The following is a 15,366-nucleotide window of genomic DNA, read 5'->3' on the forward strand; positions in this document are numbered from 1 at the left end:
GACCAGTAGACCTCCTGGGGACCGACTCTCGCTCCTAATGAAGCAAATCTCTCTTCCTGAGCTCCTGGTGACGGTTAAGATGTGAACTGTGGCCAGGTTTTATGAATGGAATTCAATGCAAAGCCCTAATAAGGAGGGCATACACATATGTGTGTGTGTGTGTGTGTGTAGCCTTGCTGGTGAGTGTGTGTGGTGCTCCATCACTGCCACTCTCTGATGGTATCTTGCTTCATTGTGGAGCCCGTTTCTCCGAGGGTGTCGGGCAGAGCGCGGCCTCCCGTGACGACCCTGCATGTGCCGCGCACGCCGACTCATCCATCACTGTAGAAACAGCGACAGGACAAAGGCCTGTTTGTTTGCCTGTATTTTGTGTGTCTGCATGTGGAGGAATCCCTGAGAGCTTGTGAGCGTGCCGGTGTATCTGCACCGTCTGATCTTTGGCGTGTGGTGTGCCACCGCCACAGCTCCCTGTAGATGTGGCTTTAACCTTTATCTCTCCTTCAACGTGCTGCTCGGTGCACAATGTGCACGGTGGCAGGAAGGGAGAGGAGCAGCTTACGGCAGCAACAACGCAGCACTTGATCCTCCTCGAAGTGACGGCGAGGCCAAAGCAGAGCGCCGCCGCCGCTGCGAATAAAACCCTCGTCGTGTCACGTCCGTGTCTGGATATTTGAAGTGGGAGTTGTTTTTGACATTTTCCAAATCTGCTCGGCATTAATCTGGTTATTTTTCATGTTACGGTGATTTTTGTTATTTTTGCCTCGGACAGAAATAGTTTAAATTGTGAAGTAGCGTCAAGCAGAAACTTCTCAATACCACATCGAGTTGCCTCTAAAACTAAACAGATTCAGAAAACAAACACATTCATAACAACACAACCCTCTTCTCAGCCATGACGCACCACTTGTCTCCAGAAATTCAGAAATACTTCATTGTTATTTAGCATGAAAGTCAGAGCGGATTAGATTCCCTCTCTCGTTTCACGTCTTCCTTTTCCCTGCATCTTATTTTTGACATCATAATCTCTCTCTCTCTCTCTCTCTCTCTCTCTCTCTCTCTCTCCATCTCTCCATCTCTCTCTGTCTTTTTTTTTTTTGCATTTTCCTCCCCTGGCTCCGCTCTCATTCACTTCTGGAGAGGAGGCAATGAAATATTTAAGGCTGTGCTTCTGCTGAGGCCTATAGCCTATATTTAGGTGTGTGTGTGTGTGTGTGTGTGTGTGTGTGTGTGTGTGTGTGTGTGTGTGTGTGTGTGTGTGTGTGTGTGTGTGTGTGTGTGTGTGTGTGTGTGTGTGTGTGTGTGTGTTGATACGACTGCAGACACTCTGCATCTGTCTCACACAAACTCTCTGCACAATCACTGGAAGATTCGGGCAATCCACTTCAGTTCAGCTGCTTCCAGACGTGCACTGAACTCTGGAGATCCTCTGCAGCTTCTCCAGAGGCGGTGGAGAAAGTCCCCAGGACTTTCTGGGGGACTTCCTCCACCACCTGGCCCCCAAGTGTAACGTCCGTGAGATGTAAACATCATCACGTGATCTCCACAGCAGAATGAATACGTGACTTTCGGCCTCTGTGTCTTGATAACTTTCGAATCTGAGCATTTTCCACCTTGTTTTTATTTCTTCTCATTCAGTTTTTGCTTGTGTTAAATGTGCAGCATCACACAGACTCACTCTGATTCACACCTTCCCCACCGGGATCTCTACGTTAAAAATAGCTTCATCTTGAATTATTCATCCACCTGCTCGATTCTCAGAGGTGGAAAAACTTCAGTGTTAACATTTTTTACTCCATCAAATGCAGCACGGCCTCATTCTTAAGCTAAAACATTCTTGTTACATCTGCGAAAGACAAGTGGAAGGTTTTATCATCGTGTATATATCGTTTCATAATATGTTCAGATTGTGTTAATATCATAGGACAGTTGTTAATCCTCCCGTCACATAATCTCCGCTGTCGTCTGGTCGTTGTAGTTTCTGCGTCGCGTCAGCGGCTGGAATCAGTTTCTCAGAAAAGCCCTGTGGATTGTCTCTGTGGCAACAGCCGGGTTGTGTCTCCACCAACTGTTACCACTGTCCATGGTGACGGATGAAAAGACCCTGAGCACGAGATTGATTGTGTGTGTCTGTGGGTGAGTGTGTGGAAGCGTTTGTGAGTGAGTGTGTAACGAGCCATCGACAGGAAGTTATTAACCCTCGGCTGCCGTCCTCTGTGCGTTTTGGTGCATCGGGTAGATTGATGGTTATGAAGCGATTCGTCGATGGACTGAAATCTGAGTTTGCATCTTTCATTCTGAGTGACAGTATAATACGGTCCCTGACTTCTGGTACAGATACAACAACTGTATTTTTATTACCTTACTTTTATATTTTACAAATCTGACCAGACATTTGATGTCAGCTTTTACTTCCCAGGCATCATTTTGATAAATACATAATCCCTTAAATTAACAACTCCAAATATTTGCCACAAATACCAACCTCATGTCAGCGCTGGAGGAAACGTCCAGTTTATTCCTCTTCAAGATTCAAGAGGTCCCAACGCCGTGTTTGGGAGCCACTGGGATAATCGATGGAGAAACCACTTGTCCCAGCAGCCGTTGATGGTTTATTGCGGAGGTGAAGGTCTTCAGCGAGCGGGAGGATCATCAGCTCCACCTCCGTGACAGATGTTCACGGATTCACTGCCCTCACATCTGTCTTCAGTGACGTCCATTCATACTAACTCTCCTCTAACCTCCACCGCCGCCCCCTTTGTCCTTCTCCGTCTTTCCTCCCACTCATTCTTCCCCTCCGCCCCCTCCTCTCCCATCTCCCTTCACCATGAGTCAGCATTAGTGTGCGGTACACAGGCCTTCATTGATCTGTCCTGCTCTGTTTATGTCCTTGCTCCTGTCCTCCTCTCTGAGGACCTGATGTTCAGCCTCGACCCGTCTCCCTCTGCTTGGAACAGATGGAAGCGAGAGGACGTTAAAGAGTGAATCTGGAATCCAGAGCAGAGAGAGGGAGCGAAGTGCAAAGTTAGAGGTGTTAAAACTGGGAGACATAAGAAGAAGGTGCAGATTTACTCGTGTTGTTGTTTCAGGAGTCACGACTCGCTGCCGACATGTCGGCGTCAGCAGGTGATTGAGCGAGACGAGGAGTTTTAAATCTCTGAAAGACTTTATCGTCTTTCTTGCTTCTGCAGTGAATTTATTACGTCCGCTGCCAAGCTCGTGTTTTCATTGTCGTTCATTTCTCCGTCAGCAGGATTACTCAAAAACTACTCCATCAATTTTCCACGTCATTTTGTGGCGGGGGTGGGACGTGAGCCGGGGAAGAGCGCGTCACATTCTGGAGCAGATCCAGACTTTTCTTTTAGCCTCGGTGGAGGTTTAACCTTAAAACTGAAATGATTTTAAGGATCAAACCAGTGGTTTTCACGTCAACACGTCTCGTCCAGCAACTTAAAATCGACGTCATACAAATTAGGGATGAAGTGAATAAGCATGATAGGTCGCAAATTATTATTCTGACAATGTCCTCATCCTTTGACATTTCTCAAATCTGATTTCTTCCTGGATTCTCTCTCTGTCCAATGTTATAGCATTTCAATCAATCACATTTTATTTGTACAGCCTATATTCACAAATCACAATCATCTTAACCCTCAGCAAGAGTAAAACAAACCAAAAAACTCTCGACTGAGACTTGAGCACTGATGACTGGAGCGTTTTTATGTATTGGGCCCTGATATATACCAAGATACTGGTCAGTTTCAATGATGTCACTAAATGTACAGTGGAAGGGTTTGTAAATGGTCCGATCCGGAGTAACTGGTGTAAAACAGTGGTACGGTCCGTTCATTAAAAACAAATCCAACCCACTTGGATCTGTTGCTTCGTGCTGCGGTTGTAGAGGCTACTGAATATTTCTGAATGAAAACAGTTCAGCTCAATAAACGTGTCAACGTGGGTTTTCCTGTCACATCCGGAGACGGAGCTAACATCATTTATTAGAGTGAGATAAAAAGAGAGGAGGGTGAAGTGGAGAGAGAGAGAGAGAGAGAGAGAGAGAGAGAGAGAGAGAGAGAGAGAGAGAGAGAGAGAGAGAGAGAGAGAGAGAGAGAGAGAGAGAGAGAGAGAGAGAGAGAGACGCCTTTGTCTTCCTCACCAAGGTCACTCTTTCTGCTGAATCAAATATTTCAGCCAGATAGAAGTGGGCTTCTTTCTTCTCCTCTTTCCCTCATCCCTCCTTCTCTATTTCCTCTATCTCCATCCATCACCCACCTCGCTGGTGCTGCTCCTCCCCCTCCCCCACTTGTTTTTCACTTCACATTCCTCATCCCCCCCCCCTCCCCCCTTCTCCCTCCTTTCTGGGGTGCTGCGGATGCAGTTCCCATGGCAACCACTGGATCCATGTTTTTGTCTGATACAAACGCCGTCCGTTAATAACCCTGCTGGCTGGAGATAATAGCGGCACAATCTCGTCCCAGACCACAGACACAGAGGAGTGGAGGCACAGCGGCGAGTGTGGGGGGGGGATGGAGAGATGGGAAAGAAGGACAGAAGGAGGAGAAAGATGAAATGTGTGTCTGAGGAGAAGAGCACATGCTTTTATTTTCATTCTGTCGACAGGAGCTGCTGATCAAACTGTGCTGTGTCTTTAACGTCACATATCAGAGAATTACGTCAATCAAGGGCTCAAAGAACCCCCCCCCCCCCCCCCCCCCCCCCACCCCCCAATGCTTCGATTATTACTTTCAAATTGAAATGTACTATCCTATTGACTCAAACGTCTAAAAGTGTATTTCACATTTAAGAACTTGTGCTTCTTTCATCAGTTAAAGTACGGTTTGGTGTTTGCAGTATAGTTTCCGAGTTGTTTTTTTCTTCGTGCAAAACTTGTGCCTCCGCCAAAAAGGCTCTTTAAGGATAAACTATCTGCATCGTGGTTATATAACCTCGAATTTCAAAATTGCACGCGATCTCACAAACTCTCCAACGCACAGAATCCAGACTTGGACACAGTCATCGTTATGTGTGGAGTCCTGCTCGTCTCTGTGTCGGCACTGGGCTGCAGCCTGGGGGCGGAGGGATGGATGCCGAGTGCAGGCCGGTGCATGTGGGTGTGTGTCTGTGTGTGTGTGTGTGTGTGTGTGTGTGTGTGTGCTGCTGACTGTAAGTGAAACTGTGCAGTATGTGTCAGAGGTTGTGTATGAATGAGAGGGAATATGTGTGTGTGAATATGTGAGTCGGTGTGACCTACTTTTCCGCTGCAGCGCCTGAATTAATGCGTTTCAACCTTCCTCTGTCGGCGTGTTCGTGTGAGGACAAACACTCCGAGCCGATACTCAGGTGTCGACCTCACTGATGCTGCCAAGACGCGTTTCATTCTCTCAAGGAACAAGTGTCGGGGTCAAGTATTTAAAAAAAAAAACAAGCTGTGTCGAGACTCGGTCCTGGAAAAGAATCGTCGACAAAATCACTGTCGATTGTTTCAATTTATTTAATTTGATCGTTGATTTTGTTTTGGAATTTCTTCAAGAGATAAAACAAACTATTTGAAAATGTATCATCAACCTACTAATTCCACAAACGTATTTATTTATATATATAAATATCTCATGAAACTGTTCATCTGATCAGCTTCATACTTGGCATGTGTATTGTTCAGGGTCCATGGAAGTGCAGTGTCGAGTTTGGGATATAAACGGGCGACCGGCGCTCTTTAGTTAGTTATAGTTTCGACGATGCAGTAACACACGAAGTCTCATGACGCAAACAAGATTGAACTCTTGTAATTAGCTTTGACCCTTTGACCCTTTGACTCTCCGCCTCATTTCAAAAGCCTTCTAACGGGCCGAGATAAGAAAGTGACGCTTTTATCCAAAGTTCACAGAGTTTGAACATGAAAGATTCTTTTCCTCTCAAGTTTAATTGTAAATTATTCGGCGGGGCCGTTACTTCATTGAGCCTTTTGACTTCTCATCTTTTTGATTTTCTGAACGAGTCCCCCCCCCCCCTGAACTTTGCCTATTAAACTCCCACTTTAATACAACATTCATTTAAACACAGGCCCTGTCACTGATTGCACAATTAGTTTCTGTCTTATTAAATCAGACGCTAATTACAAACAAATTGCAAATTGAATGAAAGTCTCGCTGCAAATTAGCTTTTTGTGTCATAAACTTGGCCCTCGTTTTACTTTTAATGATTTATTTTGGGAGGATTTTCATAAATACATAATTAAGCATATATATGCTGCATATTTGAGGCAGTAATTTCGTCTCCTCTTATTTGTGATTAGAAAAATATTCTCAGACAAAGACAATTAAAGCTGAAGCTAACTGAATCTGACATTATTTTGATAAATGATTCTTCATGTCAAACATGTGGTTTTCAGCCCCTCACATGGGAACATTTGCTTTTCTCCATCTGATGCGACACTAAACCAAAGATCTCGGGATTCGCTCCTGTGATGGATTCCCTCCACTTTTCAATTATTCAATTAGTGCAGGAAATCGCTGACAGACTCTTTTCCACTTTTTAATGAGGGCAGGGACTAATGGTGTCATTATGTCACACAACTCAACCGGTCTGCAGAGGAAGTGAAGCTGCTGCTGCATGAGGAGCAAGATCTGGTCTGTTTGAATCTGAACACCGCTGCATGAATACTCATAATACACCTGTGTATATATATATTTTTTTCCCGTATAATAAATATATAATACTAGAAATACTCTCAGTACAACAAACCTCCGTCAACGTCTAACAGTGGGTGAAAATCAATGCAAATGTTAAAAAATGTACAATGTTAAAAACTCCTGGATCTGCCTCCTGAACCAGATCGGCAGCACATTGAATTGGTTCTTCCCGGACTCCTGATTCCACATCCTTCCACCAAGTTCTGTAGAAATCCATCCAGCAGTGTTTCTGTAATCCTGCTAAATGACACACAACCTCCTCGGTGGAGGGAATAAATTACTTCCTATTACATATGAATCATTAATTCTCTCAGATTGAAAACACCCTAAATGCCGCTGTGGGAGTCTGTCACCTTTAATTCCAAATCAACCTCTGTACAGAGTCTATATATATTCATATTTAATGGTCAAACTGGGAAAGGATATATACATGTGTATATATAGGCACATGCACGCACATGTGGGTGTGAACTATATTTGATCTGCTACTTGGCCGCTGCTGCACCAGCAGAGTAGCTGCCTCTGTATTCCCACAGGAGCCTCACTCTCATACTGTAGTGTACGTGTATATATATATCTTATGCACTCAGCATCTTCAGATAGAAGCATTAGTTAAGTGCTGTACAGTTCAGATGATACAGTCGGAGCTCTGCTATTTTACCGCCGCTTCATTGACCTCCACATTTGCTCCATAATCCTCACCCCCCCACCCACCCCCCACCCCCCAAACACACATGTTCCACCCAGCAACAGCTCCGCCATCTCCCACCATGAGGCCAATTATGATTGGCCTCGCACCGCTTTCTCTCTCTCCCTCCCTCCTGCTTCACCTCCTGCTTCTCCTTCCCCCCCTTCCCCCTCATCCATCCTCCCTTTCCCTCATGCAGCTCCTGCCCTTGCCTCCTCTCCTCATCTCCCACCTGCCATTAATCTCTTCACCTACCGTCTTTCCATCCCGCTTCAGTCTCTGCGTCCCGGCTTTCCGTCTTTGCCTCCCCGTCCCCTCGCCTCTCCTCTTTACTCCCCCACACATCACTCACTCGTTTTTTCCTCGGTCTCTTTGTTGTTCCACCTCACGCAGCTCAAATACCTTTCATCCATTCACTTCTGTTGTTCACGTAACGTCCGGCCCTAGAGTGAATCGACTTTACTGACCCGAGCACATGCCTTTAAACCGGGATCTGCATCTCAGTATGGATATGGACCGACATGGTTCTAGTTTGAAAACGTAGAAGTTTGGATGAAGCCTAAAGTGAAACGTGCGGACCAAACGAGGTCGGTGTCCAAGCCCCTGATGGGGATTCAAGCTGCACGTTCAAACCTTCCCACCCCCGAACAGAAGATGGCGACGTGTCAGTAGATGAGAATAGATGAGCCCTTGATTGATGCATTGATCGGCTTTAATGAACCGAATTGGAGGCGTCGACGCTGGAGGAGTGAGCGCTCGTCCTCCAGTAACGAGCGGCTAATTGAGGCTGTGTCTTTGTGTGGTGTTGTGACTCACTGTGTGCCAGCGTATTGATTCACCCGATGTGTGTTTGAGCCATTCAGGCCTGATCGGTGAGTAAGGCTCAGCTCGGAGAGAAGAACAATTATCCAGCGCAGGGTCGACCTCCTGCACACACACAGACACACACTTAGCCCTCCTGCTGTGAGTCTATTGTGGCTCCGCAGTGTGCGACCATCTGTGGAGCCGCTGCACTTTCCCCAGAGACACGAGCCGGTGCTTTGTGCGTTTCCCGGTTCAGTTTCATGTCCCACTGATCTTTAAACAGAGACACGTGCAGGTGAGGACTTTGTCCCCTTTTGTTTAACCAAAGCATCTGTGACCTCTGAACTCCTGAGAGCAGTTATTGATAACTGTCAATCACCTGCTGCCCTGAGGGAATAGGGAGAGTCCAGATGCCGCGTGGACGAACCCACCAGTGGTCCGCCCGCATTACTCCGTCGTCTGTTCCCCCCATAGACTTCGGTTTCACTTTAAGAAGCCATAATGTATATTTTATAATTATATGTGCTTCTCCTCGAGGGCTCAATAGGAAGCGGATGTGAGACGTCACTAAACCTTTAGTAGCAGCGCTGGGCTGTGAGCTGATTTTAGCCAAATGAGCTCAATCAGTCATGTAATGTTTAATAATAAATACTCCGTTATTAGTGAAATCAGGTTTCTGCTGAACCAATTCTCTTCTTATTCTCTTTTTATTTAATCTGTCTCTTGGAAAGAACCTGAATTTTATGGAAGTGCAAATACAAAAAGAGATCATCAGAATGACGTGTTAAAAAAAGATTCAAGACTCCAAACTTTGTCCAGCTACAGCAGGAGTTGTTTTCAGTTCAGGAGTTTTTAATCAGAACCAGAGGATTTGAAAATAACAGTATAAAATATTGATATTTTTAAAATATATATATGGTCAGCGCCTCCATTCTCCCTCTGCAGCGTCCTTCATCTCGCTTGCTGTGCGTAGAGAAAGAGAAATACCAGCCTGGCTTATATCACACAGTGGTTTGATTGTAGCTTGTTTTTACTCTTCATATGTGATCAGACTTCAAACGGAGCATCATGGGAGATTTGGCGACTCGTCCTCATAAGTATAGGACGTCGGCTCAGATGGATTTTAATCCGTTGGCCACTTTTCCTCGGCTTATCCGCTCTGTCTTCTCCTTCGTGCAGAGGCCTGGAGCAGAACTGAGGCTCAGATGTGAGCGTCGGCTTTGCAGCTTCACCTCTGAACTCTTCTTCTCCGTGTTTACTCACCTCCCTTCTTCTGTTCCTGTCTTTTCACCTCGAAACACATTTTTGAATCAATACCTTTTTAGCTGCCGGTGCATTTTAAACTTTCTCTCTCTCTCTCTGTTTTTTTTTTTTAAATGACCTACTTGGTTATCTCTCCGGTTGTGAGCTCGGGTCTTTTGTCTGTAGCTCAGAGAGAAGATACCGGCTGAGAAAGAAGAAGGGAAATAAGAGCGGAGCAAAAAAGAAATTATTTAAAAGTAGATGTCCGTACCCTTCCTGAGCTGCAGTGTCGGGCAAAAGCTGCTTTATGGTACGATTTCATATGTGTGTGAAGCTGCTGAGTTACTGGGTCATGGTCCTTTTTAAGAAAACAGGTTTGATGCTGAGACGGAAGCACCAGAAGGTTTTCAGTGCTGCACCTGATTCGGCCTAAAAGGAAACGGCTTCACACAACAATTAGTAAATCAATGACTCACTTTATGAGAACAAGGACTCTAAAGAACCCCAGGAAATAGAACTGAAAACACCAACCTGAACCATCTCCAACCACAAACCTAAAGCATAGACTGTAAATAAAGATGGACGACGCGTCTCCACTTCCTTCCATTGTGCAAACATCAAGCTAAAACCTCCTGGAGATGGTCAATCATGACCTGCCGGCGATTGAAGCTGCTCAAACGTGGACGATCCGCTCCACCTCCTGAGCCGCCCCCCCCCCCCCACAAGGTCGGAGATGTTGGTGTAACGTGCACGAGGAGAAAAGCCTCATATCAGTCAGTTATTAGAACAGCATGGTTCTGTCTGCAGTCTGCAGCCCGAGCTTCACACACACAGGCAGGTGCTCACATACATGTGCGTACCTGTGCTTTCTCCTACATGTGGATCTCAGTGTGGTCTCACACGCTGAAATATCGATGTGAGGTGTTTTTTAAATAAATAAAAATAAAGTGGCGTCGCTTGGTTGGAGCCGCGTGAGAGGAGGAGATCCACATGGGTTCATCTCCTGCTGGTCTCAGACATATTTCTTTGTGCACATGCATTGTTCGACTTCTCTTTCATCCGCCCGCCTCACGTTCAGCTGCGTTTTGTCTCCACAGAACCTGAACTTGACTGGTTCCATTTTTCTTGCTCAGTAACCGTCTCCTCACAGATGCAAATATTTGCCTCCTACATCTGTCTCCTTGATTAAATGGGAGCGTGCTAAGAATAGCGATGACGAATTATGAGCCCCCGACGAGCTGTTTATTCTCGAAGCAGAATCCGTTCGCGCTGACGTTACATGTTGCTGTTTCGCTTTCTTTACTCACTGATATTCTAAGAGCAGCAGGAAGGAGTTTGAAGTGTGTAACTGTCGCTGTCTGAGCTCTTTCATTTTATTTCCATCATTATAAAGTGACCGCGTCATCATTAGAAGTGAGCGAAGGAAACTTTGATCACGTCCTCAGATCCCGGGTCAGCTCTGCAGAGGTTCCTTCCTCTGCTCGCCACCTGCAGCGCTCATATATCTTTCAGCAGCACAGACCTCGGGGGGAGAGCCAGGTTCTCTGAGAGAGGGATGACTCAGACCTGGTGCTGGAGGTAATCCTGGCTCCTCCGCCCCCAAAAATAGCCCGGACCGTCCTCCCCAGCTTCTTCCCCCCCCCCCCTCATTCTGGTTTCGACACACTTTTCTTCATGCTGATGTCTCTAAGCACTGTGCTCCCTGAATCGTCTCTGTGTGACTCCTCTACCGCTTTCTTAAACTCTTTCTCGAGCCCCCGAGAGTTTGTCCTCAACTTTTATCTCCACTTCTAAATTTAACTTAAACTCCCACTTAGCCTCACCCCCGCCCCCTTCTCTCCCGTCTCCTCCTATCCTCCGCTCCTCCAAAGACCGAGGATGTACTTTGGGGAGCGAGTGACCTTGGACTCACATGGCATGAAGGGCACAGACTCACAAAGGGAACTGGGGGAAGGGAAGAGGAGAGAATTGATTTTCCAGTCGGAGAGAGGCCAAACCAGTGAAGGACTAAGTCTGCCCTCGGGGCTCCGGCCGGCTGCTGATGGGAAACGTCAGTCAGTCGCATTAAGACTCGATTTTCTATTCAGAGATGACGGGTTCTACGGGTTCTACAGGATTTTAGTGGAACGCTGGAGGATTTGATGGATCAGGGAGGAATCTGACGGATATGGATTTTTTTAGGGGCCGATGGTGATACTGAGAGAGTAAAAGAATTCCAATATATGAGTTTTTCTGCATCGTTTATGATATGTCTGTCTATCGATTGTTATGAGGGCCAATTTAGGTCCTCACAAATTCAAAGGACTGTATGAGGGTTTGGTTTTAGGGTTAGAATTAGGTTTAGGTTTATGCATTTACTTGTGATGGTTAAGGTTCGGGTTAGGGAATGAATTATGCCAATTAGTGTCCTCACAACTACAGAGAGACAAGTGTCTGTGTGTGTGAGACAGGATGTCAGACTAACCACCAGTTAATGGAGGACAGCTTGTCCAAATGGGGACAAATGCCACGTCCCCGGAGAGCGAATGTCTACATGATTGTGACCTGTTACAAAACGTGTGTGTGTGTGTGTGAGAGAGATTATTTATACATATGAGTATATTTCTGTGCATGTGCGCGGTGCAGCCTCTGCTATTTTCCCTGAGACTGAGAGATGTAACGCAACAATATACGGACGGTGGAATAGACATAACACACACATGCACACACACACACACACACACACACACACACACACACACTGTAACATTGGCTGGCCGGCAGCCATGACAGATGGGGGAGTTTAGTGCACAGGGGTTGCCATGGAAACCATCATCAGCGCTACCCTGAGCTTCTCCGCTCTTCATAAGCCGCGACACACACACACACACACACACACACACACACACACACACACAGACACACACACTGCAGAGGTGTGCAGTGTGGGCAGCACCACCGACCAAATCTGAACAAATCACATGGAATCTGATCTTACATATGTTTCATATATTTTTTGAGATGCGACCTCAGTCTGAGCAGCCATGTGACCCGTGTCGTGATTCAATGCGACTTTACAGATCGACATTCCTCATAATTTTGCGCAGGAGAAGCGGCGGCGGGGGGGGGGGAGGAAACATGGCGAAAACAAACATGGAAGACAGCTGCGATGGAGGTTTTCAGGGAGGTTTTAGAACGTCTGTCTTGTATCGTAACCGGTCTCCGTTTGAGAGCATCAAGAGAAGAAAAGAGAAACCGTAAACGCTCACATCTGTGGCCTCCATGTTTATCACTGACTTCTTCTCCTTGTTTACGTCCACGTCTTGTTGTTCTTAGATGACGTGAACAGCTACGTGAAGACATCGGATCTAGAATGAAATCTGAATCGAGCGCTGAGGCCTCGGAGTCAGTGTCACAGTGTTTCATGACCTTTTGTCCCAGGTTCAGACGAGAGCAACTCAAAGTGGCAGCTTCTGTGAATTCAGCAGTGATTTGCAGATAATGGATTTGTTTACAAATGACGCAGTGATCAGTAACTGTGTCAGAGAGAAAGTGTCACAATGACAAAGAGGTGTGTGTGTCTGTGTGTGTGTCTGTGTGTGTGTTGCCCTCCCCTCAGTCAGACAACAGTCGTCCTCTCGCTCCTCCTCCTCTCGTTTAGATTACGTTACACTTTCCTCTCTCCCTCTCTCAGTTTGAGCCTGTTTCTTCTCGCCCTCTCATTCCCGTCATCGATCCTGTTTAAGAGCGAATGAAGCCGAGCAGCCGTTCGCCCACAGACGCTCTAACTAGATGTGACAGGCGCTAAAAGCCAATCGGCTGCTGCGCCCCGGCCTGGCGACGCCATATGGATCATTCCTTCAACGGCACGTCCGCCTCAGTCCGTCTGTTGTTCATCTCAATTTTCTGACTCTCTTTTCACTTCTCGTGCCGCATCATGATCCTGCACGTGCTCTTCATCATCTTCATCGTCAGGCTTTCTTACAAAATGAACGTTAATCTGACTTCAACGCAGATCGTCTCTTCGATTCTCTGTCGGCCTCTTCAGACCTCAACTGATTTCCTCCTCCACTGAACAGACCATTTCCTCCAGTGGGGTTCTTCCTTCAGACTCAGTCTCCGACACAAGCTTTTTTATCCTTATATTACAATTTTAATGTAAATTTACACCTTTATTCCCTCGTCTCTAGATATTTTTTCCCTTTAAGTGACACTAATCATACTATTCTCTATCCTACACAGTATAATTTCTCTCTGACACATATTCATACCCTTCCACAGTCATTCATCAACGTATTATTCTCCTCGACAATATAATTTCCATGCACAATAGTTTTCCTTATCATAATAATACTACTGCACAGGGGGGAAATTGTATGTGTGCGACTGAGTTGGACAAGTGTGATTTATGACCGTGTGTGTGTGTGTTACTGTGAAAGAATGAGGGTTTTGTGAGATTATGATGAACAAGTATGATTTATGGTGTAAACAGCCTCACACACACACACACACACACACACACACACACACACACACACACACACACACACACACACACACACACAAATGTCACTAATGGATCCGCATTGTGTATTTCAAGCTTTTGAATTAAACCGACTAAATATAATGTTAAATTGTAATCGATTATTCTCTAAATGTCCGTTGCCAAATGTCTCACGTCCTCCGTCCTCCCTGTCCCCCCTCGCAGCGAGAAGAGGAAGCTGCAGGTGAACGTCTCCAGTCCCATCCAGTGCAGCATGAACGGCAGGAAGTGCACCATCATCGTGGAACCCAAGATCAACCAGTCACAGCCGGACTTCACCAAGAGCCGCTCAGGTTACATCCTGGCTGTTCCCGGCAACTGAGATCAAACAGTGACGGCCGATTTCAAAGCAGATGATGATGATGATGATGATTCACGTCTTATTCACTCATGTTTTTTGCTGACATTGTGTGGCAGCAGCTCTTTAGGAGCTTTGAGGTAATTGAACCTCAATCAGCAGAGTCGTGTCAAATTGGACCTGTTTTCTAGATTTCTATGCAATGCCGCGATGAAAAGGAAGCGTTAGCATTATGCTACATGCTAAATCTTATGTTAGGTATAATATGCACTACAACGTGTTGCTCTGTCTCTTTTAAAATCCAAATTTAAAATGATTTGCTTTGTGCAATATAGAGTTTATTGTGGATTGATTATTGCGAGTTGAGGTGAGAGGAGATTAAGCTGCAACTTGCATCAAAGGTTGAGCAGGAATGAAAAATCCCTGCGGCTCCGGATCAGAAGTGAAACCCCAGAAAATTAAATCCGAAGACATGAACGATTCTTAAATACCTGCTTTAATTGAGTTGTGGATTTTATTCTAAGGAATAATAATGTTAATGAACGTAACTGAAGACTTAATGAATGGAACTGTAACATCCACTCTTAGTTTGTTAAATGTTTACAATCACATGTGGGGATAACGAGTGAGAATCAAATAGTTCGTTAGTGACAGGATGTTCCGCAGGGTGTGTTGAGCATATCCGCGACATCGCAAACCTGCGACGTACAAAGTGCTAAAATCTGTTAATTTAAATCCTGCGTCTTATAATCTTTACTGCAATGTCTTTTATAATATTCCTGCACGGCACCTGTACTGCATAGAGTGCACAACTAATACTGAGTAATACTGTAGAAGGACAATATGAAGATTATAACCAAAGCATTACTTTCTACAGGAGGCTTCATGATCTCTAGAGCCTTGTTCACACGACACGGTTTCAGGATCAGTCAGATTCGTGTCTCTTGTTGTTTTCGTGAGTAGTTTGGGGGGTTTCTCCTGGTTCTTGACCTCCTGTCGCAGTGTGAACCCAACGCAACGGGAACAAGACTCCGGATCACAAGGCAGGAAGTCGTGTAGTGTGAACTGGGCTTCAGTACTGGACTCTGAGTGCTGCTGCAGAGTCCAGTAGCTGCCCCCATTGTCT

General features: G+C 45.8%; 1 protein-coding gene across 2 annotated transcripts in view; it reads left to right on the forward strand.

Moving 5' to 3' along the window:
- The window catches only part of myo1d (myosin 1D), a 68,212-nt gene that overhangs the window by 49,501 nt on the left and 3,345 nt on the right, over nucleotides 1-15,366 (forward strand). The window contains exon 22 of one of the 2 annotated variants that reach the window (XM_034569660.1): nucleotides 14,108-15,212. The exons of the other annotated variant lie outside the window; for it this stretch is intronic. Coding sequence (XP_034425551.1) covers nucleotides 14,108-14,264 — 157 coding nt within the window. The 3' untranslated portion in view covers nucleotides 14,265-15,212. Of the gene's footprint in view, nucleotides 1-14,107; nucleotides 15,213-15,366 lie in introns of those variants that run through there. 2 annotated transcript variants of the gene reach the window in all.

Source organism: Hippoglossus hippoglossus, chromosome 19, assembly GCF_009819705.1.
Source record: "Hippoglossus hippoglossus isolate fHipHip1 chromosome 19, fHipHip1.pri, whole genome shotgun sequence".
Taxonomy (NCBI): domain Eukaryota; kingdom Metazoa; phylum Chordata; class Actinopteri; order Pleuronectiformes; family Pleuronectidae; genus Hippoglossus; species Hippoglossus hippoglossus.